The following is a 24,570-nucleotide window of genomic DNA, read 5'->3' as shown; positions in this document are numbered from 1 at the left end:
GATTTCGGGTTCGGGCTTAGAGTTTTTCAAAATTCAATATCAAAAAATAACTCGGGTTATCTGAAGTTTAAATTTGTTTGATAAACTAACTCGAGGTAAATTGAGGTAAATACTTTCATCATTTGTTATCTGTGGCCCGAGAATGGATTGATGAGGGCACTAAGGACGAGTGCAGTCATTTTTTATCGACTTGTTTGATAAACTAACGGTTTTCATTAGGGATGTAAACGAGTCAAATCGAGTCGAACAGTATTAGGCTCGAACTCGGTTAGTTTAAGTTATATTCGAGCTCGAGCTCGAGCTCGAGCTCGGCCTGAGCTCGAATCGAATTTTTATTAGCTCGGTTCATTTTAGAATTATCAAGTTCGCGAACATTTTGAACTCGACTCGTTATTAGTTTGATTATCATAGTTAACGAGCCTAATTCGTTAAGCGAGCTCGGGCTCATTTTCGGACTCATTTTAAAGTTCGTTTTTTTGTTTGTTTTAAAGCTCGTTTTAAGGTTCGTTTTAGAACTCGTTTTTTGGCTTGTTTTGAAGCTCGTTTTTTTTACTCGATTTAAGGCTCGTTTTTTGGCTCGTGAGCCTACAAATGAACATGTTCGCGAGCTCACGAGCCGAATATCCTTAAGCTCGAGCTCAGCTCGATAGAACTGTCGAGCTCGAAATCAAGCTCGACTCGATAAAATAAACGAACAAACTCGAATGAGATTTTTATCAAACCGAGCTCCGAATAACTCGCGAACCGTTTGGTTCATTTACATCCTTAGTTTCCATGACTTAATTGAGATAGTAAGTGATTGATAGTTTACCATTCATAAGTTTTATCGGTAAAATATTTCATCATCTTTGTTCATGTTCATTTAATTATTCAAACTTACTGATTTTATTCCCTTTTGAATGTTAAACAACCATAAACAAACTCTAACACAAACGTTTATTTCCTTTACAATCCAACCAATTGCATAAAATTTTTATAGCTTCTGCAATGGAGAGTTTCGATATTTTCAATATGTTTCGTTCTTATCCAAACTGTTTAAATTCTTCTATAAAATCTGAAACACATACGTAAATACTGGAACATAGATCAAACTTTGCCACAAGGAAATATATGTCAATACGTAGAACATAGATAAAACTCTTTTAACTATGTACATTCCCTCCATCAAACACAACGCAGTGCTGCACATCCACAAAGGAATATGTTGTTGTGGAAAATCTGGTGAGAAACATTACACGACTTAATCCTTGCTAGTGTTCGGTGTAGTGGAGTTACTGACCCACTGGTTCATGACAGTATCCGGCGACATTGGCACAACATTCTTTAACAATCCCGCGTCGTCTTCATTGTCACCAGGCTCTTTTCCTCCCTTTGATACTTTGCATACCTCGCTCTGAATTGCTAGCAATGCTTCAAGGACCTCCTTCATGGGTGGCCTCATGTCCCCATCATCTTGCAGACACCTGAATGCCACTTCAGAGACCATCGTAACCGTCTTTCTTGCAGCTTGATCCGATTGATATCCCAGGAATTCGTCCACCAACTGGTCAAGTTCACCATTTTGAATCCTATTTAGTGCCCAGTTCGCCAAGTTGATCTCTTTCCTAGGCCGAGTAATATCCACTGCAGGTTTGGAGGATACAAGCTCTACCAGTACAACTCCGAAGCTGTACACATCACTCTTGTCGGTGAGTTGGTAACACTGATGATACTCAGGGTCCAAGTATCCCGGCGTGCCCTGCGGAGCAGTAGAGACATGTGTGGCATTGGTTGGGAACAAACGTGAAAGCCCAAAATCTGCAACTTTTACATGAAAACTACTGTCGAGCAAAATGTTGCTAGTTTTGACATCTCGGTGTATGATCGGGGGGTCAATTGCATGAAGGTAGGCAAGGGCTTCTGCTGTCTCAATGGCAATGTTTAGGCGCATTGGCAGAGTTAGTATCCCCTCTCTAGCCCTGGATCCGTGGAGGTGATCGGCCACCGTGCCATTTGGCATAAACTCGTAAACCAGCAGGAGCTCCTTACTGTTGCGTGAGGTCCAGCCATATAGGTCAACTAGGTTCTGATGGCGAACACGGGATAGAATTTCAATCTCATTCATGAACTGCTCTAGCCGTCTGTAGTTGTTCTCGTATAGACGTTTGACTGCAACGACACGTCCATCTTGAAGCTTGCCTGGAGAGAAACATTTGAGATATGTATACAGTTTGTGTAAGACAATTTTAAAGACATCTGTTTTCTTCTATACCTTTATAGACTGTGCCAAAGCCTCCATCTCCCAGTTCATTAACAAAGCCATTGGTAGCCTCCTGTAGTTCATCGTATGAGAAGATGTAGGACTGGAGATGGACACTATACTTTTCAGGGTCCCTGGAGGATGGCCCCGAAGAGGCACTTCTAATGAAGCTTTTCATGGACGCAGAATAGTCTCGTTTCTTCTTGTACCTGTAGAAGAGAATGCCACCACCGAGCAGTCCAACTACGACAAAAGCACCTGCTATTTATCATGAACATGAGAGGCAATGCTGAGCAAGATAGAGTTAGAAGAGACTGTACAATAAATAAGAGACAAGGCTTTAAGTACTGCAAATTATACAAATCTCCTGAAATAAGCCAATCTATAGAAAAATAAAATCACAGTAACAAATAAGATCATTAACTAATGCACCATTAAAAAGAGGATCATATTCATCTTCTCTAGAATTATCAAACAGCTCTTCCTCCCCTACTGCTAAAGAAAATAACTTTTTCTTTAATGGAAGGAGGATAGTAAGAGCTATGTAAAGTTTTAATTATACTTTTTTTTCAAGATTAATAAAATAGAATGAGTTATCAATTTTAATCAATCTTTATCCTTTAAGTTTGAATTTGTAATGCTGTCAACAGTTATCTTAAATGAAGCATGAAATTTACTAGTTGTATTTTATCCATTAATATTCATTCAATAAAGGTATTTTCACAGCTACTAGAAACTTAAATAAGAATATTAATTAGTTTTAAGTCAACTTGTTACTTGCCTATTGCAATTCCAATTATCAATCCTGTGTGGTGCTTCGGCCGTCGACCTGCAAGTGACAAGTAGATAATTTCTTTGAGAACGTCAGAAACAATAATGTCGATTAAGAAGATTGGCAAATCATTCTAAATCTTTAATATGCATAACCTAACAACAAGAACAACAAGAAATCCTTCTCAAGTAGATGTCCAAATTGAGTTTGAAGGGTAAATCCTTCTCAAATAACTAACAGTGACAAGTAGGCTCAAGTATTTGACACTACAAACTCCAAGACTAAACTATTTTGATAGTCCAAGGCCGTACATGATTTAGAGAGTCCAACGCTTTAAGCTTTTACAGGAGACAGCAACATCCCAAGCTCAAGGAAATTTGAATTTAGTAATGAAATAATGATCAACTTTGAAAGTCTAATAACTGGACCTTTTTTTCTGTTTCAATATATTACTGGAAAGCATCATTTAAAAGTATAGACAGATAACAACATAAATGTCACTATATTCAAATGAATATAATTTAGGTTGATTGGTTCATTCCAAAATCTCCATGGTGAAGTAATTTCTTATTTCCTATGTGTTAGCTCACATACAACCCTTCATCTCAGCCCAGTGGAACATTGCATCATCTAGGATAACCATAAAATCAAAATTGTTATCCATATTCATAAGAAAGCCAGAAGAGTAGTTTTTTTTTCTTTATCTTTTCTGCCAGTCCTTTTTGCTACAAGACAACATATTCACCTTAAAATCCATAAAGAAAAGGAGATAGTTCCGAATAAAGCTTGTTTCATGAGTTAACCTTATATCCAACCTTCGACTCAACTTCACGATAGGGAGTGCAGGGTCGAAGTGAATGGAAGCCTAAGAAAGACTAAAATGTATTTTCTACACCAACTTGGAGTTAAGAGTGGCGTGATTAGACACAAAAACATAATTGATTCTTTTTTTGGCACAAACAAAAAGTAAACAGCTTCTACAAGAAAATACCAACAGAAGCATTCTCAACAAGATAAATGATATGGGTTCGACTGAGCAAACTTTCAAAGACCATAACTTTTAACTCGGGAATTAGAACGATGCGTTGTTTGGCTTGAATCGAAGCTCGTTCAGAGACCCAGATTTATTACCTAGAGGAACCCGTAACCGGCCAACTTTCAGATCCAAAAAACATCGTGTAGAGCCTTTTTGGAGGCTCCGAACATTCTTTTTACTATTTTTAGTAATTTTTGTATTTTTGGAATTTAGGGTATTTTCGTCTTGTTATTAGGTTTTTAGGTTTATATAAGCGTCTTGTTTAATTGTTTTGAAACAATTTTGATTATTACTACTTCTAGCGGTCGTCTCCTTCTTGGAACGTCAAGTTTTTCCTATTTTTTGATATTCCCCTTCGAATCAACAGGTTGTAAACGATTGTTTCCCGTATTCGTGGGCGAATCAATGAATTCAATAGCTTGCGTTGCATCAGTTGGTATCAGAGGCGAACTAATCTTGTGAAGTCATGTCGTTGAGGAGACAACAATGCGTTGACAACAACATGTACGAACGTGATATGGAGCAACAGGTTGAGGTATAGATGCATGGATGGAACAGATGGTAGGGGTTGTGGAAAGGATGGCGGCGATGTTTGAAAACCTAAATAGAAGAAATCTAGTCCAATGCCATCATTGGGCAAACTCGAATGTGGAAACGGATGACAGAGAGGAGGCTTTTAAAGAAGTGGTTCCCCACAGGCGATGCAGAACAATAGTAGAGGATGATCGTACGCGTTGGGAGATGGGGATGAGAACTGAAATTCCTGAGTTTCATGACAGTATACAACCAGAGGTGTTCTTGCTTTGGCTGGCCTCTACGAAGGAAATCCTGGATTTTAAAGAGATGCCTGAAGACAAGTGTGTGCCCTTGGTTGCAACTAGATTGTGCGGAAGAGCGACTGCATGGCGGCAAGGTTTTAAAATTCGCTAAGCGCTAGTCGAGCGCTAGACTAGCGATTAGCGCCCAGGCCGTCTAGGCGGAGACTAGGCGTCGTTAGGTAGATTCCACGATATCAATATAAATTACGTAATAACTCACATTTTATAACTCCAACACAATAACATCAAATTTAAAATGAGTTCAAAATTACACAACTAATAAAATATCACAAATATATTCTACTTCTTGTTTTCCATAATTTTCAACAATTTGTTCTTCATCGAATACAAACTCAATATTATATTTCAGTTTTTTTAATTGAGCTTTAAATTTAAAAATCCAAATTAAAACAAATCATGAAAACCTACACTATTTCCATGGCGCCTAGGGCCGTCTAATCCCGCCTAGGCGCCAAGCTACCTAGGCTAGCTGACTAGCATGTTTTCGATGAGGCTGGCGGGCCGCCTAGCGCCTAGGCGGCGCCTAGGTGACCGCTTAGGCCGATTTTTAGAACACTATTGATGGCAGCAACAACTAAAATTGACACAAAATAGATTGGGTGTGGCAAAAGTTACCAATTAGGAGAAGAAGAAGTTCATGCGAGAAACCTTTTTACCATACAATTTCCAGCGATTGCGTATCAACGGTTGTAGAATCTGAAGCAAGGTACCCAGTCAGTGGAAGAATGTACCTCAGATTTTTTTCAACTCATTGCAAGGAACAAAATACAAGAGACAAAAGATCAGTGGGTGGTGCGGTATATCGAGGATTTGAAATACCATATTCAAGACATTGTCAATATGTTTGACCATGTTTAAGTGTATGTTGCACATCAGAAGGCGTTGGTTTGGGAGAAACATGCACATCGAAATAGTGGAATTTTCCGTACGAAAGTGCTAGCAGGGTTCTGAGGATAGTGATTTTTGGTAATAGCAACGATGTGGAGTCAATAAAGGCATTTGACAATTTAATAGAGGAAGTGACATAATTGATAGCCTAAAGTGTTTCAATTGTGGAGAGACTAGACACAGGAAGTCAGAGTGTAAGAAGGCTCCAAGAAAGAAAGCACTGTTTATGGACAACGAAGATTGTGAAGATGACGTAGCAGAGTTCACATGACCTCAAGTATGATGAGGAGGCCGGTAACGAAGTGTTGTTGGAAGGAGATATCGGGACAACATTGGTGGTGCGATGTTCCTGTTTGACACCGAAATCGGTAGATGATGTCTGGTCGCGTAGTAATATTTTTTAGTTGGCATGTACATTCTAGGTAGGGTTTGTCATTTTGTGATAGATGCAAGAAGTTGTGAAGATATTATATCTGCTGAAGCCGTTCAAAAGTTAAATATTCAAACTGAAAATCATCCCAAGCCTTATAACTTAGTAAGACTTAAGAAGGGAGGTGTGGTATCAGTGTCTAGAAGAGTTCTTTCTTTTTATCTGAAATACAAAGATATTGTTTGGTGTAATGTGATAGCGATGGATGTCTGTCACTAATTGTTAGGTAGACCTTGCCAGTATGACAGAGAGGTGCATCATAATGGACAAGCTAATACTTATAGTTTTGTATTTGCATGAATCAAAATTGTACTTCTACCTTGCCGATAGGCGATGGAGCAACCAAAATCGGTGAAGTGCCAGATTTATTATCCATGGCTCAGTTGGACAAGAGTTGCAGAAGACAGAAAAGGGGTTGGGCAAGGAAGTGTCTGAATCTAGTACTATTCCAAATTTAGTGGACGCACGGATTGTGGACTTTGGTGATATTTTTCCTGAAGAGCTACTTGACGAGTTGCCTCCTCGAGATATTCAACATCATATTGATTTGGAGTCGGAGGCATCTCTACCACATAGATTGCATTACCAGATGAGCCCAAATGAGCATGAAGAATTATGACATATTGAAGATTTGCCGGTTAAGGGTCATATAAGGGAAAGCATAAGTCCTTGTGTTGTACCTACTCTTTTGGTATAAAAAAAGGATGGATCTTGGCATATGTGTGTGGATAGCAGGGCCATCAATAAAATCAAGGTACCATTTTCTCATTCCTCGTCTAGATGATTTACTTGACTAGATTAGTGGATCAGCTGTGTTCACCAAATTGGATTTGAAGAGTGGGTGCTATCAGATTCGTATTAGGCAGAGGGATGAATGGAAAACATCTTTTAAGACTAGGGAGAGGTTGTTTGACTGGATTGTGATGCCTTTTGGTTTATCCAATAACCCTAGTACCTTCATGCGTGTGATGACTCAATTGTTGCGGTCGTTTATTGGTAAATTTGTTGTGGTGTATTTTAATGACATTCTGATATATAGTGCGACTCCGGAGCAACATCTACAACATGTGAGGGAGGTTTTTAGTGTGTTGCACAGGGAAAAGTTCTATGTTGCTATAAAGAAGTGTGTGTTTATGGTCCCAAGGTGGTTTTTGGGGGTATATGATTTCAGGAGAGGGTTTGGAAGTTAACAAAGCTAAGATACAAGTAGTAAAAGATTGGGCCACACTGAAGACCTTAACTGAAGTAAGAAGTTAACTTTGACTCGAGTATCAGAACGAGGAGTTGTTTGGCTTGAATCGAAGCTCGTTCATAGACCTAGATTTGTTACCAGGTGGAACCCGTAACCCGCCAACTTTCGAATCCAAAAATATCGTTTAGAGTCTTTTCGGAGGTTCCGAACATCTTTTTTACTATTTTTAGTAATTTTCATATTTTTGGTATTTAGGGTATTTTTGGTATTGTCATCTTGCTATTAAGTTTCGTCCTATTTAGTTGTTTTGAAACAATTTTGATTATTACTACTTCTAACTGTCATCTCCTTCTTGGAACGTCGAGTTTTTCCTATTTCATGGTATTCCCTTTCGAATCAACATGTTGTAGATGATTGCTTCAGGTATTCGTGAGCGAATTAACGGATTCAATAACTTGCATTGCGGCAATAAACAACCAGTGCATCAACCAGAACCTCCCAACGCCATCCTTCTCAAACTAGTATACATGTGTATACTGCATAGAAGTTAGAACCTAGCTTCAAATACCAATTGTTTTCCAAAATTACACGTATAACCAAAAACTGATAACCAGTATTCTAAATCTGACCAAAGCCAAAATCTGGCTTTGGAAGAATGGCTGGGCATTGAGACCATTTTTCTATGTGCATGTAGTACCACTTGTTTTAAATTCATACTTCCCATGATTTATCTACTTTTTAATCCCTCCCCCTGACCAAAGCCAACAGTATCACTTGTTTTAAATGCGTACTCCCCATGATTTATTTACCTTTTAATATATATATTGCCTCTTATGGTTTTCAAAAGACTCCATGAATTTAATGTCATTTCTTTCCCATACAAACAATAACTTCTCTGTCACATACGTTGCGCATGTGACAATAAGCTGAGGGTATATTCACAAAAGTTTAAATGGTCAGATTAATTGGGTAGACGATTAGAGTTTTGGTCTATAGAGATCTTGTTTCTTTTATCCAACATCATGCATTATTACCATTCAATAAGCGATGAGCAAGTGAGGTGTTTACAACTAAAATGCCTCTTCTGTTCGAATTAATGGAACATGCAATGAAAAATACTATGCAACCAAATCTTATATCAAGGAAGAAAAACAAAAGGGGTGTCATGCCTAGACCCACTCGTGCTTTTTGGATTTACCTAGTGGTTGGTATGTGGGGCCGGACAGTCCACCTCCAGGATTAGTCGAACCGAAGGTCTGGATACCTAGATTACCAAAGAAAAGAAGAAACAGAAAAAATAAAAAGAGTTAAAGGAACACTTTTAAGATTTTCTTATAGATGTTTGCTCGTTTTAGAAGAGGACTAAAACAGTTTTAAGGAAAAAAATGTTGAAGAGTAGAAAAGTTAGGAAACACGTCGAACAATTCAACAAACGAATGTAAGATGAAATCATAATTTTATGCTTTCAGTCTCCTACTCAGTCTTGTCCATGTGCACTGAACATAGATGAATACTGTTCTATCAGTTAGTGTTGATGGAGGGGAGAATATTTTCTATTTTGTAAACTATGAGAAGTAAAATATAATATTTTAAACTATATAGACAAAAATGAAAAAGCAGATGAACTACAAAGAGCAACATGAAAAACGGGAAGGACAGCACTAACTGTCTACGTATTACACAGGAACTGAAGTTACCGTCATATCATCAATTGAAACTGCAATCTCTAGCCATAGTGTCTTGGTGAGTATTCAGATGAGCAGATGAGAAATTAGTTGTATGACTATATTTCACTAATTGAACAATAGCAGGGGAAATTTCTAAAACGATCAAGCGGAAAAAAGTAAAATAACAGGGCAAGATATGGAAACGTACATTGGAATTGTTCAATTTTTCCGTCGGAGCAGAAACAGGCGGGAACGAGGTCATAGTTCGTTTTATTATACCCACACCGGCCACCTGAGCTCTGGCAGTCAGTACAATCTCTGTTGGCGTCACCTGACCAATTTAGTTCGAACCCCCTTTGCAATGCTTGTGCATAGTCAATTCTGAGCTGACCCAGATCTGTCGGTAGATGTGATCGCAGGACCGGCGAAACGAAGATTTCATTGCAACGCTGAGTAAAGGATTCCGGAATTGATCGAAAAACATAATTTTCGCCGGGAGGAAGGCAAGAAATCGAGTTATTGGTCCATTCACCATCCTCGGTGCAGTCGTAGAGGAAGGTGAGATTGGCGTCGTTGTCAGTGTAGGACAAAGACAAATTGGAAAACCAGGTGACGCTATGATTGACTCTGGAACAAGACTCTGACTCGATGGAGATGATGAAAGCGTCATCTGCGAGGATGATGACTCCGGTTCCGTAGTTGATGTCTAAGACCCTGTATCTGTCGTTCCCGAGGAGGAGGATTGGGGTGTAGTAAGGCGACTCGCAGGTCACGTTGAAGCCTTGGTAGCCGCAGTAGGTATTGTTGTTCTGGAGAAAATCAGATGATTTCCAGAAGGGGTAGGAGATGTTGACCCCGCCGCAGAGCGCCGGCGTGGAGTTTGGGCAGGAGTACTCGCCGCGAGAGGGGACAGAGAAGAGCACGAGGAGGCAAAGGACGAGGACGAGGACGAGGAGGGAAAGCAGACGCGGCGGAGGGGGCGACCGTGACCGGAATCCAGCAGCCATCGGCTGTTGGGGTGGGTGGTTCGGAAGGAAGGAGACTGAAATTGGGGGAAAAAGAGGCGACTTTGTTTTCTCTTGTGGACGAGTTGGGCAACTTTATAATTTAACGCGGCCTCCTGTTTTTTGATTCCGTAGCTACATTTAAAAAAAAAAAACAAATGCAATTTGTTTTTTACCTTCTCTTTGACTTTTGGCCCTGCAAGGTTTTTCTTTTTAAAAAAAAGGATGATAAATTATTCCTTAATAAATCAATCAATAAACGGTAAATCGAAAATTTTATGTAGGAAGAGCGCAGTGCGTGTTCTTGTTATTTACAAGAGTTGAGAGATTTTCTTTCTTAATTATTTGCGTGACTCACGACCAATTAAATCTGGATCTCTAAAGTCTTCTGGCTCTGGGTCATTATTGACGTAATGACGTGAACGATACCCGCTGAATAAACCTCAGGTCTTTATTCATAACTTACCAACTTTAATAATTCTCATGGTTATAAAGTAATTTTTAAATGGACAGTGCTAAACAGTCAGAATTTGGCCAGTTAGAATGGACCTTTTAGTAATTTTAAGGGTTATTATTAAGGGTATGTAAGTAATATCATATTTTATAGGTCAATTATACCCTTTCCACTTATTTTAATATTTAATTTTTAAAAATTATCACTTTATATTGATATTGATGATTAATTACATTTCCAATGACATGTATTTACAAGAGACATGCAAATTATCTCTCTATATTAATAACTAATTATATTTCCAAGATAACATGCATTTCTAAGAGATATTCATTCATTAAAGGAATCCTTTATAAATAAGAATTTTCAAAAATCTTAAAACTTTTCAAGAATATGAAATGTTGCACATATTTTATTCTTAATGAATTGAAGTTGAAGAGTCTCGTATGTTTTGCAATGGTAAATCAAAATATATGGGAGACCATGCTATCATTAAGAAATTCATCTTGGGCGCTAATTCTAAAAATTTCATTCTCTCAATAATCTAATCCTCAATATCCTATTCTATCGTTTCCTTCCCCTTGCCAATAAATATTATTTTTTATTCTTATTTTTGAAATGTTATTATTTTTTATATAAATTTGATACGGATTATGAGATATTTCTCTATGTGATAGGGCCACCTCCATAATTTATGGATCCAATCCAAATTTCCATAATATGTAACATCTCATAATACGGATTATTGAATAAAATCAATCCTTATTTTAGGAGCTAATTAGTAATTTTTATATATAAATATTATTAATAATATTTAAAAATAGTATAATTAAGAACGAATTATTAATTTTTTATAGGGAAATATCATTAACCTTTTTTAATAAATTCTCTAAATGATTTCTAATAAACAAGATTTACTGATTTATTATATATAAATATTAGTAACAATATTTAAAAGTAGTATAATTAAGAACTAATTATTAATTTTTATAAGAAAATCTAGTGGGCCAGTTTCCAATAAATTCTCTGACTGATTTCAAGTTTCTAATAAATTTTCCAACTAATTTTAAGTAATTTCAAGAAAAGAATAAGTAATATTTTAAGTAAGGGCTAATTAGTAATTTATTAAATATAAATATTATTAATAATATTTAATTAATTTTCTAGCTGACCAGATTCTGGCCATATAGATTTACCGTTTTTAAATTATCGGTAAATTAGAGAAAAATTTTCAATAGTAATCATAACTTTGCATGTAATCCTCATGTTTATGCAAAGTATTTTACTTATTTCAACTCTCTCATGCAAATATTGATACCTAAATTGTCCCTCAGATTTTTTAGGTACAAAAAATTCAAAATTGAGTACAAAAAGTCTGAAAACGAGTATAATTCTTCTTAAAGTCAGTACTTTATATTAAAAATCAAGTATATTTTCTATCAAAATTATCCCTCTTATTTTTTAGGTATAAAAAGTCTAAAAATAAGTATAATTACTGTTAAATTCAACACTTTACACTATAATTCAGTACTCTATACTAGGATCGAGTATATTTTCTATTGAAATTAACCCATATTTTTTAGGTAAAAAAGTCAAAAATTGAGTACAAAAAGTCCGAAAATAAATATAATTCTTCTTAAAGTCAGTACTTTATATTAAAAATCGAGTATATTTTCTATTAAATTCAGCACATTAAACTAAAATCGAGTATATTTTGAGGTGAAAAAAGAATCGTACTCAATTTAATAGAAAATATACTAGATTCTAATTTAATATACTGAATTTAAGAGCATTTATACTGATTTTTGGACTTTTTGAACCTAAAAATATCATGGGCAATTAGGTAAATATGTTTGACTGGGGAGTGAAAAGAAAATTTTTCATGGATGAGGACTGCATGTAAAGTTGTGTTTATCAATGGGGAGTGCATGTAAATTTACCCTTAAATTATTATTGTGGCAGACTCTTTGGATTAGTCAAAGTCAATACACATGTCGTTTCCAAGATATTTCCAAGCCTCCCGACCCCACCTTGTTGTTGTCATCACTCGCGAGTCTAAGTCCAACTAGGCAACTTCACAAGTCGTCGTCCGTCCCGAATGACACGCCTGGGTAATTTCCTGTGCAAATCATGAACCTTTTGCGACAACTGGTGATCAGCAATTCCTTCCTCGGCAAAGTATTCCCAAAATGTTGGGCGAAGCCGTATCTTTTCCTCTTTTCTTGCTCTTCCTCCTCGTGCTCTTCTCTGTCCCCTCTCGCAGCGAGTACACCTGCCCAAACTCCACGCCGGCGAACTGCGGCGGGGTCAACATCTCCTACCCCTTCTGGAAATCATCTGATTTTCTCCAGAACAACAATCCCTACTGCGGCTACCGAGGCTTCAACGTGACCTGCGAGCCTGACTCCCTCCCAATCCTCCGACTCGGGGACTACGACTACACTGTCTTAGGCATCGACTACAAAACCAGAGTAATCTCCCTTGCAGATGCCGAAATCTTCAACCGCGGATCAGATCATTGTCCCAGAGGCTTGCATAACGTCACCTTGTCTTCCAACGTATCTTTGTCCTACACTAACAACGACGTCAATATCACCTTCTTCTTCAACTGCGACGACGGCGAATCACAAAACAACTCTATTTCTTGCGCTAATCCCGGCAAAAATTATGTTTTTGGAGAAAATATGGAATACGTTCCTGAGAACTGCGATGAAATACTCGTTTTGCCGGTCCTGCGATCAAATCTAGCAGATCCGGGTCAGCTTGGAAGAGATTATGCATCAGTATTGCGGCTGGGATTCCAACTAAATTGGTCATACGACACCAACGGAAATTGTGCTAACTGCCAGAGCTCAGGTGGCCTTTGTGGGTATAATAAAACGAACTATGACCTCGCTCCCGCCTGTTTTCGATTTGACGGGAAAATTGACTACCAAGGTACACACTTTCCCTAATCTTATGTTTTTTCATTTCTGCTTTCAATTGCACGTACTACTACCAAATTGAATCTTAACATTCTTGAGGTTTTAGTATATATAATTCAATGCATGTCATTCTCATTTTAATTCAATGCATGTGTGAAGAATCAAATTAAAATTTATAATATAAGAGAGAATTTAAACCCTGATGTGGAAGATTAAACAAGAACTGAATCTTAGAGAACATCCATCTCCTATAACATATATATGTAATGTTAACATTAGATTATAATGATGTGTGCACACAAGATATAAAAAATTAAACAATGATTCAATTAAGGAATAAATAAAAGTTAATGGGTCAAAGACTGCATTTTCTTGTGATAAATTGTTGGTTTATAAAGGAAATTATTTGTATATGGCGCAGGTGGTGGGAGGAAGCCTAATAAAGTATTGATAATTGGAGTTGTTGTAGGTAATTTCTAACACTTGTTTTCACCATCTTCGATTAAGTTTAGGATTAAATTTACATTTGAAAAAAATAATACTTTATACTAAAATGCACTTTGTTAACATAATTTAGAACTTAATTACAAGTCAAAAGATGATTTACAAAATATGCTTTAAGTTGTCATTTAGTATTTGGTAATCAAAACATAAAAATTGTTTTACAGAATAATTTTACAATGTATAGTGTTTGAATAATATAATGATAATATTTTTAAATATAAATATCTTTTGATTGATTGTTATTAATATTCAAACAGTTTGAATACATTGGCACTGCTTTATTTTCCTATTTAATGATTTAATATTCTTTATTTCTTTATTGGTATCAATTATATTCTATATAAGTAATATTTAATTTTCTAAATAGATTTTTTAAAAAAATATATATATATATAATTTACCATATCATAACATAGTTTTAAGTTTAATTTCTGGTCATAAAATATTTAAACATTAAATTTTGAAATATGAAATAATATACTAAAATATATTATAAAACTTTATTATATAAACATAATATTCATTATTATTATTTAACAGAGATCAATCAGTATACAATTATATAAAATTATGCACATTATTTCATTTTCAATAATCATGATGAGCATGGCAGCTGCAGGTATAATGGTTGCCCTTTCAAGTTTTCTCTCAATTTGGCTTCTACGATTTAGAAAGCAAGGTGAGAAAGAAAACCAAGCTATCGAAGCCATAGTACTTCAGTATGAGTCAACTCCAAAGAGATACACATATTCAGAAATAAAAAGAATGACAAATTCCTTCAGTGACATGCTTGGGAAAGGAGGTTATGGTTCTGTATTCAAAGGTTCACTCGAAGATGGCCATTTGGTTGCTGTGAAACTCCTGAGTGAATCCAAAGGCGATGGACAAGAGTTCATCAACGAGGTAGCGAGCATCAGTCAGACCTCCCATGTCAACATTGTTAGTCTTCTTGGATTTTGCTTAAAGGGATCAAAGAGAGCTCTGGTTTACGAGTTCATGCAGAATGGATCCCTGGAGAAGTTCATCTTTAGCAACAAATCAGATATGAAAAATACCCAACTAAGCTGGGAGAAGTTATATAATATTGCGAAAGGCATAGCACAAGGTCTAGAGTACTTGCATAGAGGATGCAACACCCGCATCGTTCACTTTGATATAAAGCCCCATAATATCTTATTGGACCAAGATTTTCATCCCAAAATTTCAGATTTTGGATTGGCCAAGATGTGCCTACGAAAGGATAGTATTATCTCAACTATGGCTATGAGGGGAACTCCAGGGTATATCGCTCCAGAACTCTTCTCTAGAAGCTTTGGAGTGATATCCAGTAAGTCGGATGTTTATAGCTACGGAATGATGATATTAGAAATGGTTGGAGGGAGAAAGAACTTCAAATCAATGGCAGACCACAGCAGTGAAATTTATTTTCCAGACTGGGTTTATGACAATTTTGATAAGTACTATGATGCCAGTCTTGTTAGTCCTGAGACTGATGCTAATCCTAAGACTAAAGAAATTGCAAAAAAGATGATAATAGTGGGGTTATGGTGCATACAGATAAAGTCAGAAAATAGACCTTCAATTAGCATGGTTATCAACATGTTGGAAGGAAGCATCATGGACCTGCAAATGCCACCAAAACCAGAATTCAATTAAAGTGACATTTGAAGATTATTAAATGATGTAATATTGTTTTTTTTTCCCACAGTATTCTGAACAATAAAACAAAATCAAGCATGTACAACATTTGGCTTGAATGTAATCTATGATCAAAGTAATTTCTTAATTCTGTTTTGTGTGGTGAGATGATATTGGAAAACAAATATTGTTTAAATGGTTGTTGACCTCATAATGTTGTAAAAGAGTCGCACAAATAATTGTTTATCATATGCCAAGTTAGTAATAGGGAGATATATATTCCCTTTAGCACCCATAACAGTCAACAGTATAAGATAGTCCATTCAGATTAGAGAATTATATGGGAAAGATAGTTGTTGTTCTTTCCAATTTCCATCATTTTGATTGCAGAGGTGAAGAGATAGTAGTTGTTCATTCTAATTTCCATCATATTGATTGCAGAGGTGAAGAGATTCTGTCTACCTCTAATTTTGTTTGTACAAAGTAACAACAAAGAGAAATTCTTGGCAAATAGTTTAGCAACAACTTGAATGTAGGAACAATTTCAAACTGTGATTGAATTAAGCCAATGAATTTTTATAGGATCTGTAAACTTTTCAGGGGTAGAAATATGCATCTAAATCTTTATGGGAGTCAAGTGAGACTAAACTTATTTCTAGTTAAAATTCTTCCCTAGACCAAGAATGTTTAGGATGGTCTAGAATATTTAAACCAACGAACTACTGAAACAGGAATGAAGAGGTCCAGCTAATGGATTCCAAAAATCAGAGAAAGTAATGACATTGTAAAGCTCGTAATCGGGCATGCAAGCTTGAACCCCAAAAGATTTTTTTCTTCATATGCTGGAAACTTCATTCAGATCTCTTGCTGGAAAGATCAAAACAACTGACTAATTAATTATTAGAATTACTATATCACCCTAGTAATAGCCCTAATAATCAACGAGTTTGTCACACAATTGCACACATTTAAAAAACAATCGATCCCGAGGTGATAGGAGGATCAAACCTCGGAGGGCATTGAAGCGAGAGATCTGATCCGGAGGGAAGAGAGAAGGGTCCGCGATCTCAGACAGGATCAGTCACAAAGGCGGATGGCCTAGTCGTGTCGTCGGTCTCGAGCAGCTCGTGAAGGAGCTCGAACGCGGTGAGCAAGTAGTTCTCCTGCAGCAGGAAGTTCACCACACAGTTGCACAGCGACGACCGCTCCACGTCCATCGCCCGCTTCGTCGCTGGATCCCCATTTCTGACTCAAAATTAATATTTGATTTAGTGGGGTGATGAAATGTAATTAGTGGAAGTAGTGCTCTTCTTGTTAGAATAATTAAATTAGTGAAGTAGAATTATGGAATTAGTGGTTTTTCGTGAGTTATGTAAAGAACTTATAAATAGGCTATGTTTTATGAATTATGAAGTGGAAAAATTATTGTGTTCCACTTATCTATCTTGTCCTCTTATCATCCTCCGATTTTTATCTAATAGTGGTATCAGAGCGTCAGGTTTGACTTGTCTTAATTTGTTTGCAATGATAATCAACGGAGTTTCTCTGTTAAAAGAAGAATAGAAAGAAGATAAAATAGGAGAGTAATAATTAATCTTATTGTTTGTTGATACTTGCCCTCAAGACAATACAATATATAGGATTTAAACAAGTACTCGATTAATTAACCAATTAATAAATAACAGAATAATTCTAAAAATTATTCTGAGAATTATTCTAATAATTATAACATAATTATTAGAATAATCCTAAAACTAATTTGATTTGATTTGATGATTTGATCCGGTCAATTCTGGTAATTCTCTTTTATCTCTTTTACCCCCCGACAAACTTAACGGGAGATCTTTGACGTTGAGTTTGCTTGTTAACTTGTTGAAACGTTGTCTGGATAATGACTTAGTAAAGATATCAGCAATTTGATCCTCAGCAGAGATATAAGAGACGGATAATTGTTGAGTTGTCACACGTTCACGAACAAAATGAAAATCAATTTCCACATGTTTTGTACGAGCATGAAAGACTGGATTTGCTGTGAGATATGTTGCTCCAATATTGTCGCACCAAATTTTTGGTGAATATTTGCTGCAAGATGAAGTTCAGAGAAAAGTGATTGAAGCCAAATAATTTCAGATGTTGTATTTGCTATAGCTTTATATTCTGCCTCAGTACTTGAATGAGATACCGTAGGTTACTTTTTCGAATTCCATGAGATAAGATTTCGTCCAAGAAATATTGCATATCCACTAGTAGAGCGTCTATCTTCAGGAGAACTTGCCCAATCCGCATCACTATAGGCATGTAAATCTCGAGACGATTGACGATATAAAAGAAGACCATGTAGAATAGTACCTTTGAGATAGCGAAACATTCTTTTTACATTATCCCAATTTTGTTCAGTTGGAGCATTCATGAATTGACAAGCACGATTTACTGTAAAAGTAATATCAGGGCATGTGATAGTGACATTACTTCGATAAATCTGTGGATCAGACAGAGCAAGAGAGGATGAAGATGGAGAGTTGTTTATAGCAATTGGTGTAGAGACCGGACGTGCTCCATCCATTTTGGCTCTTTGAAGAAGTCCAGTAATATATTTGCTCTGAGAGAGAAGATAGCCATACTCATGTGGAATAAGCTCAATACCAAGAAAAAAAAACGAGCAATGCCCAAATCTCGGATAGGAAATTCTTGATTGAGAAGACTTAATAAAGTTATGATGCCCTTGTGATCATTACAGGTTATCAGGATGTCATCCACATAAATAAGAAAAAATATCATAGACCCATCATTATATTTGTGAAATAGAGACGAATCAGTCTTTGATCCAGAAAATCCTTGAGATTGTAACCAATTGGATAGTCGATGAAACCATGCACGAGGAGCTTGTCGAAGACCATATAAGGATTTCTTAAGTTGACAAACATGAGATAGAAATTATGGATGAATGAACCCAGGTGGTTGCTCCATAAATACAGTTTCCTCAAGATGACCATGGAGAAACGTATTTGAGATGTCCAATTGGCGTACAGGTCAATTGGAACTAACGGCTATCGATAATAATAGTCTGACAGATGTAATCTTGATGACTGGACTAAAAGTGTCATTGAACTCAATACCTGGTTGCTGACTAAAACCTTTGGCTACAAGTCGAGCTTTGTATCGTTCAAGAGAGTCATCAGCTCGATACTTAAGATGGAATACCCATTTAGAGCCCACAACATTCATTGAGGAAGTGCGTGGAACTAGACTCCATGTTCCATTGCGAAGAAGTGCATCAAATTCTGTAGCCATCGCACTACGCCAATTTGGATCCTTGTTTGCTTGCGTAAAACAAGTTGGTTCAATAGATTTTGAAGAAACCACTAGAGCCCGTGGAAGAGGATATCGAGTCGCATTTGGTGGGCAACGTTCATAAATGTCACTAATGGGAAGCATACGATGAGGAGCATTATCATCTGAATCACTTGTTAATGGTGATGAGGAAGTAGGCTAACATGGTGATGTAGATGGCGGACTTGCATTATCTGAGGATTCAGAACTAGAGAGCATATTATCTTCGACCGACGAGGCTTTCAAGATTGGAGCAGCATCCTGAGGTGATTCTGATGGTATAGGGGAGTTATTAGAGAGCGGAGCAGGACCTAAGATGCCATCATTTCTGACAATATTAGGTGGTATTAAGAAGGTGTCACCTGTATCTGTAGGAGAGATCGAAGAAGATACTGAAAAAGGGAATAGAGTATCATCAAAAGTAACATATCGTGAAATATAAATTCGACCTGTTGGTATATGTAGGCAACGATAACCATGGTGCAAATTGTTGTAACCAAGAAAAACACATTGTAGTGAACGAGAGTCAAGTTTGTATTTAGAGTAGGGGCGTAACCATAAGATAACATGCGCAACCAAAAATTCGAAGGAAAGTGTAATTAGGAGTTTGATTATAAAGTGTTTCAAAAGGACATTTATGATTGAGCAATGGAGTAGGGAGTCGATTTATGAGATATACAGCAGTGGTAACAGCTTCATCCCAAAATTTACGTGGAACTGATGCATGATGAAGAAGAGCTAAGGCAGTTTCGACTATATTTCTATGTTTTCTCTCAGCAAAGCCATTTTGTTCTAGAGTGTGAGGACAAGAGACTCGATGAACAATTCCACAAGAGACAAGATGACGATGGAGAGCTTGATATTCACCTCCCCAATCAGAATGAAAAGAAAGTATTTTATGATTAAAATATCATTCAACTTGATTTTGAAATTTACAGGATATATCCAATAAATCAAATTTTTTTTTCATAGGATAGAGCCAAGTATATTTACTAAAATGATCAATAAAGGTAACATAATATTGGAAACCTTGGTTAGATAAAACAGGTGCAGGGCCCCAAACATCAGAATGAATTAATTCAAGTGGGAAATTAGAAACATAATCGGATGAATAGAAAGGTAGCTTATGACTTTTAGATTCCATGCAGACCCTACATGAATGAGATAAAGAGGAGGTAATGGAAGTAGGTAAACCATACCTATTGATGATTGACTGAACAATATGAAGAGAAGGATGAACAAGTCGAGCATGCCAAGCTGGTTTATTTGTGCGTTCACCAACAAAAGCTTTAATTGAAGAACTTTGAAGATAGTAGAGGCCTTTTTTGATTCTCCTATGAAACACAATAGCATTTGTTCCTTTATCTTTTATTAGATAATGATTATGATGAAACTCAAAAATGACATTGTTATCAAGACAAAACTGACGGGTAGAAAGTAAATTTTTAATGATAGATGGAACATGAAAGATATTGCGCATGTGAAAAGTTCGATTAGATAAATGAATATATGTGTTTCCAAGATTAGCAATTTGCAAACCTGAGCCATCGCCTACTTGAACCGTATCTGAGCCATAATATGACATTATGTCTGTAAGGATATTATAATCCGATGTGACATGATGAGTTGCTCCAGTGTCAATATACCAATCAGTAGATGAAAACTCTGGGGTTTTACCGCAAGTAAGCACAGATGAGAGAGCTTTAGAATATGCTTGTGAAATAGACGATTGTCTTAAAACTGCAAAACTACCAATGAAATTTGAGGCAAATCTTTGAGGGCATAGATTTCTAGGATGACCAATGATGTGACAAATTTGACATTTTACCCGAGAGTAATCAAATCTTTTAGGGCATAGATTTCCAGTATGGCCAATGATGCGACAAATTTGACATCGGACTAAATTTTGTTTTTGGCCTCCTTGATAGTGTTGAGTATTTGACATCTAAAGTAAAATAACTTATCTTATAGAGAGACTGGATCGCCGGAAAGGGGGTCTTTCGCCTGGAGAAACTCCCCTTGGAGGAAATAGAAGTCTTGGCTGGAGCAACCACTTGTTGTCGACGTCGAGGTTTTGGTCGGCGTTCGGTGGACAGCGGCGGTAGCACAAAAGGAGAAGTCCTTTTGTCGTCTTGTTTTGCGGTTTCAAAAAAAAAGAAACTCCTCTTTTGTCTTGGGCGGCAGTAGAAAAAGGAAGGGAAGAGGATTTGTGAGGGAGAATTAAGAGAAAGAGAAGGAACGAAGGATCATGACTCTGATACCATGTTAAAAGAAGAATAGAAAGAAGATAAAATAGGAGAGTAATAATTAATCTTATTGTTTGTTGATATTTGCCCTCAAGACAATACAATATATAGGGTTTAAACAAGTACTCGGTCAATTAACCAATTAATAAATAACAGAATAATTCTAAAAATTATTCTAATAATTATAACAGAATTATTAGAATAATCCTAAAACTAATTTGATTTGATTTGATGATTTGATCTAGTCAATTCTGGTAATTCTCTTTTATCTCTTTTATTCTCAACTCCTCATTCCCATTTTCAAAGGCGAGTGCTACGAATTTTGGAATAGCAAAATGAAGACTCTATTTAGATCTCAAGATTTTTGAGATTTAGTAGAGAAAGGTTTTGACAATGAGGATGTCGATGAAGGTCAATTTAAGGAGAATTGAAGAAAGATTCAAAATCACTTTTCATTCTTCAACAAGCAGTATATGAGATGATTTTCTCAAGAATTGTAACTGCCTCATTTTCAAAGAAGCATGAGAAATATTATAGAAAGAATTCTAAGGCTCCTCTAGAGTGATAGCAATTAAACTCCAAACTCTCAGAAGTGAGTTTGAGACCTTGCTTATGAAGGATAATAAAATTTTACAAGACTTTTTATTTAAAGTAATTTATATTGTCAATCAAATTAGATCTTATGGAGAAAAGATCGTTGATGCAATTATTGTTTCGAAAGTTTTGCGAAGTTTGATTCCTAAATATGATTACATAGTAACCACGATTAAGAAGACTAAAGATCTTTCAATTTTCTCTTTTGATGAACTAATGGGTTCTTTGTAAGCTCATGAGGCAAGGCGATCGAAATAGATTTGCATGCTGAGAAGAATGAAGAAAAGACATTTCAAGCTTCTCAAGTGAAGGGGGAGATAGAAAAAAAGAAGAATTCGCTAGCAAAGGTTGTGGAATAGGAGATTTTTGTGGTAGAGGACGTGGTAGAGGAAGAAATCATTTTAATAGACAAGAAAAACAATTCAATGGAGATAAAAAATGGAATAAAAATTTCATTCAGTGTTATGGTTGCAAAAGATTTGAGCATATAAAGGCAAATTGTAGAAATGACACACAAGCAAATTATGTGAAAAAAATGAAGAAAGTAAGTTATTTATGGTTCATTCTCATTCTAACGAAATTCAAAACGATATTTGATTTTTAGATAGTGGATGTTCAAATCTTATGACTGGTAATAAGTCATTATTTAAAGAGTTTGATGAATCATAGAAGATGCTAGTAAGACTTGGAGATAATAAGCATATACAAGTTGAAGGCAAAAATACTATTACCGTGGAGACTAGCGATGACAAAGTAAAATTGCTTTACAATGTCTATTTTGTGCCTAGTTTGACACATAGTTTGTTAAGTGTTGGGCATTGATGATGGGTGGCTATTATATGTTATTTGATAATGGATCTTGTGTTATTTCTGACAAATATTCTGAATAGTCTATTGGTAGCATGCAAATGATATAAAATAAGATGTTTCCGCTGAAGATTTCTAATGTGGGAAACTAAGTTTTTATTGCTAGTGAAGATGATGATTCCAAGATGTGGTACTTGAAATATGAGGATCTCAACATCAAAGGCATGCAAATTTTCAGTTAGAAAGGTATGGTCTTTGGATTGCCTCAAATTAATTCTCTTAGTTTATGTGAAGGATGTGTTTAGGAAAGCAAAAAAGAAAGTCTTTTCCAAGTGGGCAATCATGGAGAGCTTCAGAATGCCTTGAGCTATTCACATTGATTTATGTGGTCCTATGAGAACTACATCATTTGGTGGAAGTAAATATCTTTTAATATTTACTGGTGATTTTAGTCGAATGAGTTAGATATATTTTCTAGCAGACAAATTAGACTTTTGAAAATTTCAGAAAATTCAAGGTGCTTGTGGAAAATCAGAAGGGTACCTTAATAAAAACCCTTCCAACATATCGAGGAGGTGAGTTCTTATCTAAAGAATTTAATAAATTTTATGAAGAACATGGTATTCATAGGGAGTTGACAACTTCTTATGCACCAGAGCAGGCGCTGTCAAATGAAAAAATCAAACCGTTGTAGAATGGCTAGACGTTTACTGAATATTAGAGAATTTCCAATTTTTTTTTAGGCTGAAGTAGTGACGACATCAGTCTACTTGCTAAATATTTCTTCAATAAGGATAATTTTGAATCAAACGTCATATGAAGCATGGCGAGGTAGAAAACCATAAGTAAATCACTTGAGAATTTTTTGTTGTATTGCATATGTTTTGATTAACTCTCAATTTAATCATAAATTTGAGAAGAAACATGAAAAATACATATTTTTTGGATATTGCAATTAATCAAAATCATATCGATTGTATAATCCTCTTACTGATAAATTAATTATAAAGAGAGATGTAGATTTTGATGAAGATTCAAGGTGGAATTGGAATACATAAGGTGAAGAGACTCAAGTTCATATCCTAGTGAAGAATAGAACTACAACAACAGAAGGTGTTGAATCATCTCCTTTGGGATCACCAGCTTACTCACCATCAAATTCAAGAAGTAGCAGTTCATCCTCTTTACAAGAATCTTCTGATGAACACCTCCAGTAATGGTTAGACCTTTGAGAGAAATCTATGAGTCAAGTCAATTTGGTCTTTTTGTTACATATCTTACAACCTTTGAAGAAGCGGTAACAAAGGAGGAATGGAGGAATGCGATGAAAGAAGAGTTAATTTCAATCTATAAAAATAAAACATGGGAGATGGTGGATCTACCCGAAGGCAAGAATGTGATTGATTTCAAGTGGATGTTTAAAACAAAATATCATGTCAATGGAATCATTCAGAAACACAAGTTTGGACTTGTTGCAAAAGGATATTCGCAACAACAAGGTATTAATTTCAAAGAAAGGTATTGATTTCACAGAAACTTTTTCTCTGGTTGCTAGATTTGAAACTGTAAGAATTATTCTAGCATTAGTTGCATAATTGCATTGGCCTGTTTATCAATGTGATGTTAAAGATGTATTTCTGAATGACGATTTGCAAGAAGAAGTTATGTAGATTAGTTAGAAGGTTTTATAATTGAAGGTAAAGAGACGAAAGTATACAAATTGAGAAAGACAATTTATGGCTTAAAACAAGACCCACGGGCATGAAATAGCAAGATTGATGGCTATTTTTGATAAAATGGTTTCACGATAAGCGAAAACGAATGCACTCTTTATGTGAAGAAACAAGGTAGAGAAGATTATCTTATTGTGTGCCTTTATGTCGATCATATAATATATATGAACTTTTCTAATTCTCTATTGAACGATTTTAAATCTAATATGATGAAGAGATTTGAGATGTCAGATATGGGAATATTGTATTAATTTCTTAGTTATAAAGTGAAGC

General features: G+C 35.9%; 2 protein-coding genes across 7 annotated transcripts; one reads left to right on the top strand and one right to left on the bottom strand.

Moving 5' to 3' along the window:
* Positions 1 to 1,043: 1,043 nt before the first annotated feature.
* On the bottom strand, positions 1,044 to 10,153 carry LOC121969440 (LEAF RUST 10 DISEASE-RESISTANCE LOCUS RECEPTOR-LIKE PROTEIN KINASE-like 1.2). 4 transcript variants are annotated; one of them, XM_042519548.1, is made up of 5 exons: positions 9,272 to 10,153; positions 8,595 to 8,660; positions 3,021 to 3,068; positions 2,252 to 2,500; positions 1,044 to 2,178 (listed from the first exon to the last, which is right to left on the bottom strand). In XM_042519548.1, exons 1-5 carry the CDS (start codon positions 10,068 to 10,070, stop codon positions 1,241 to 1,243), a joined length of 2,100 nt encoding a protein of 699 aa, XP_042375482.1. In that variant the 5' UTR covers positions 10,071 to 10,153; the 3' UTR covers positions 1,044 to 1,240. The 4 variants fall into 4 exon arrangements, with proteins under 4 accessions (XP_042375482.1, XP_042375483.1, XP_042375484.1 ...); XM_042519549.1 differs by having other exon boundaries at positions 2,252 to 2,497; XM_042519550.1 differs by lacking the exon at positions 8,595 to 8,660.
* A 2,472-nt stretch (positions 10,154 to 12,625) lies between these two features.
* On the top strand, positions 12,626 to 15,735 carry LOC121969439 (LEAF RUST 10 DISEASE-RESISTANCE LOCUS RECEPTOR-LIKE PROTEIN KINASE-like 2.1). 3 transcript variants are annotated; one of them, XM_042519546.1, is made up of 3 exons: positions 12,626 to 13,458; positions 13,867 to 13,914; positions 14,569 to 15,735. In XM_042519546.1, the coding sequence occupies exons 1-3, from the start codon at positions 12,711 to 12,713 to the stop codon at positions 15,603 to 15,605; spliced, it is 1,833 nt and encodes a 610-aa protein (XP_042375480.1). In that variant the 5' UTR covers positions 12,626 to 12,710; the 3' UTR covers positions 15,606 to 15,735. The 3 variants fall into 3 exon arrangements, with proteins under 3 accessions (XP_042375480.1, XP_042375479.1, XP_042375481.1); XM_042519545.1 differs by having other exon boundaries at positions 14,563 to 15,735; XM_042519547.1 differs by lacking the exon at positions 13,867 to 13,914 and having other exon boundaries at positions 14,563 to 15,735.
* Positions 15,736 to 24,570: the final 8,835 nt, after the last annotated feature.

The sequence above is a fragment of the Zingiber officinale genome, chromosome 4A (genome assembly GCF_018446385.1).
Source record: "Zingiber officinale cultivar Zhangliang chromosome 4A, Zo_v1.1, whole genome shotgun sequence".
Lineage (NCBI taxonomy): Eukaryota > Viridiplantae > Streptophyta > Magnoliopsida > Zingiberales > Zingiberaceae > Zingiber > Zingiber officinale.
Note: the sequence above shows the minus strand (reverse complement) of the source record. Positions and strands in the feature narration are given on the sequence as shown.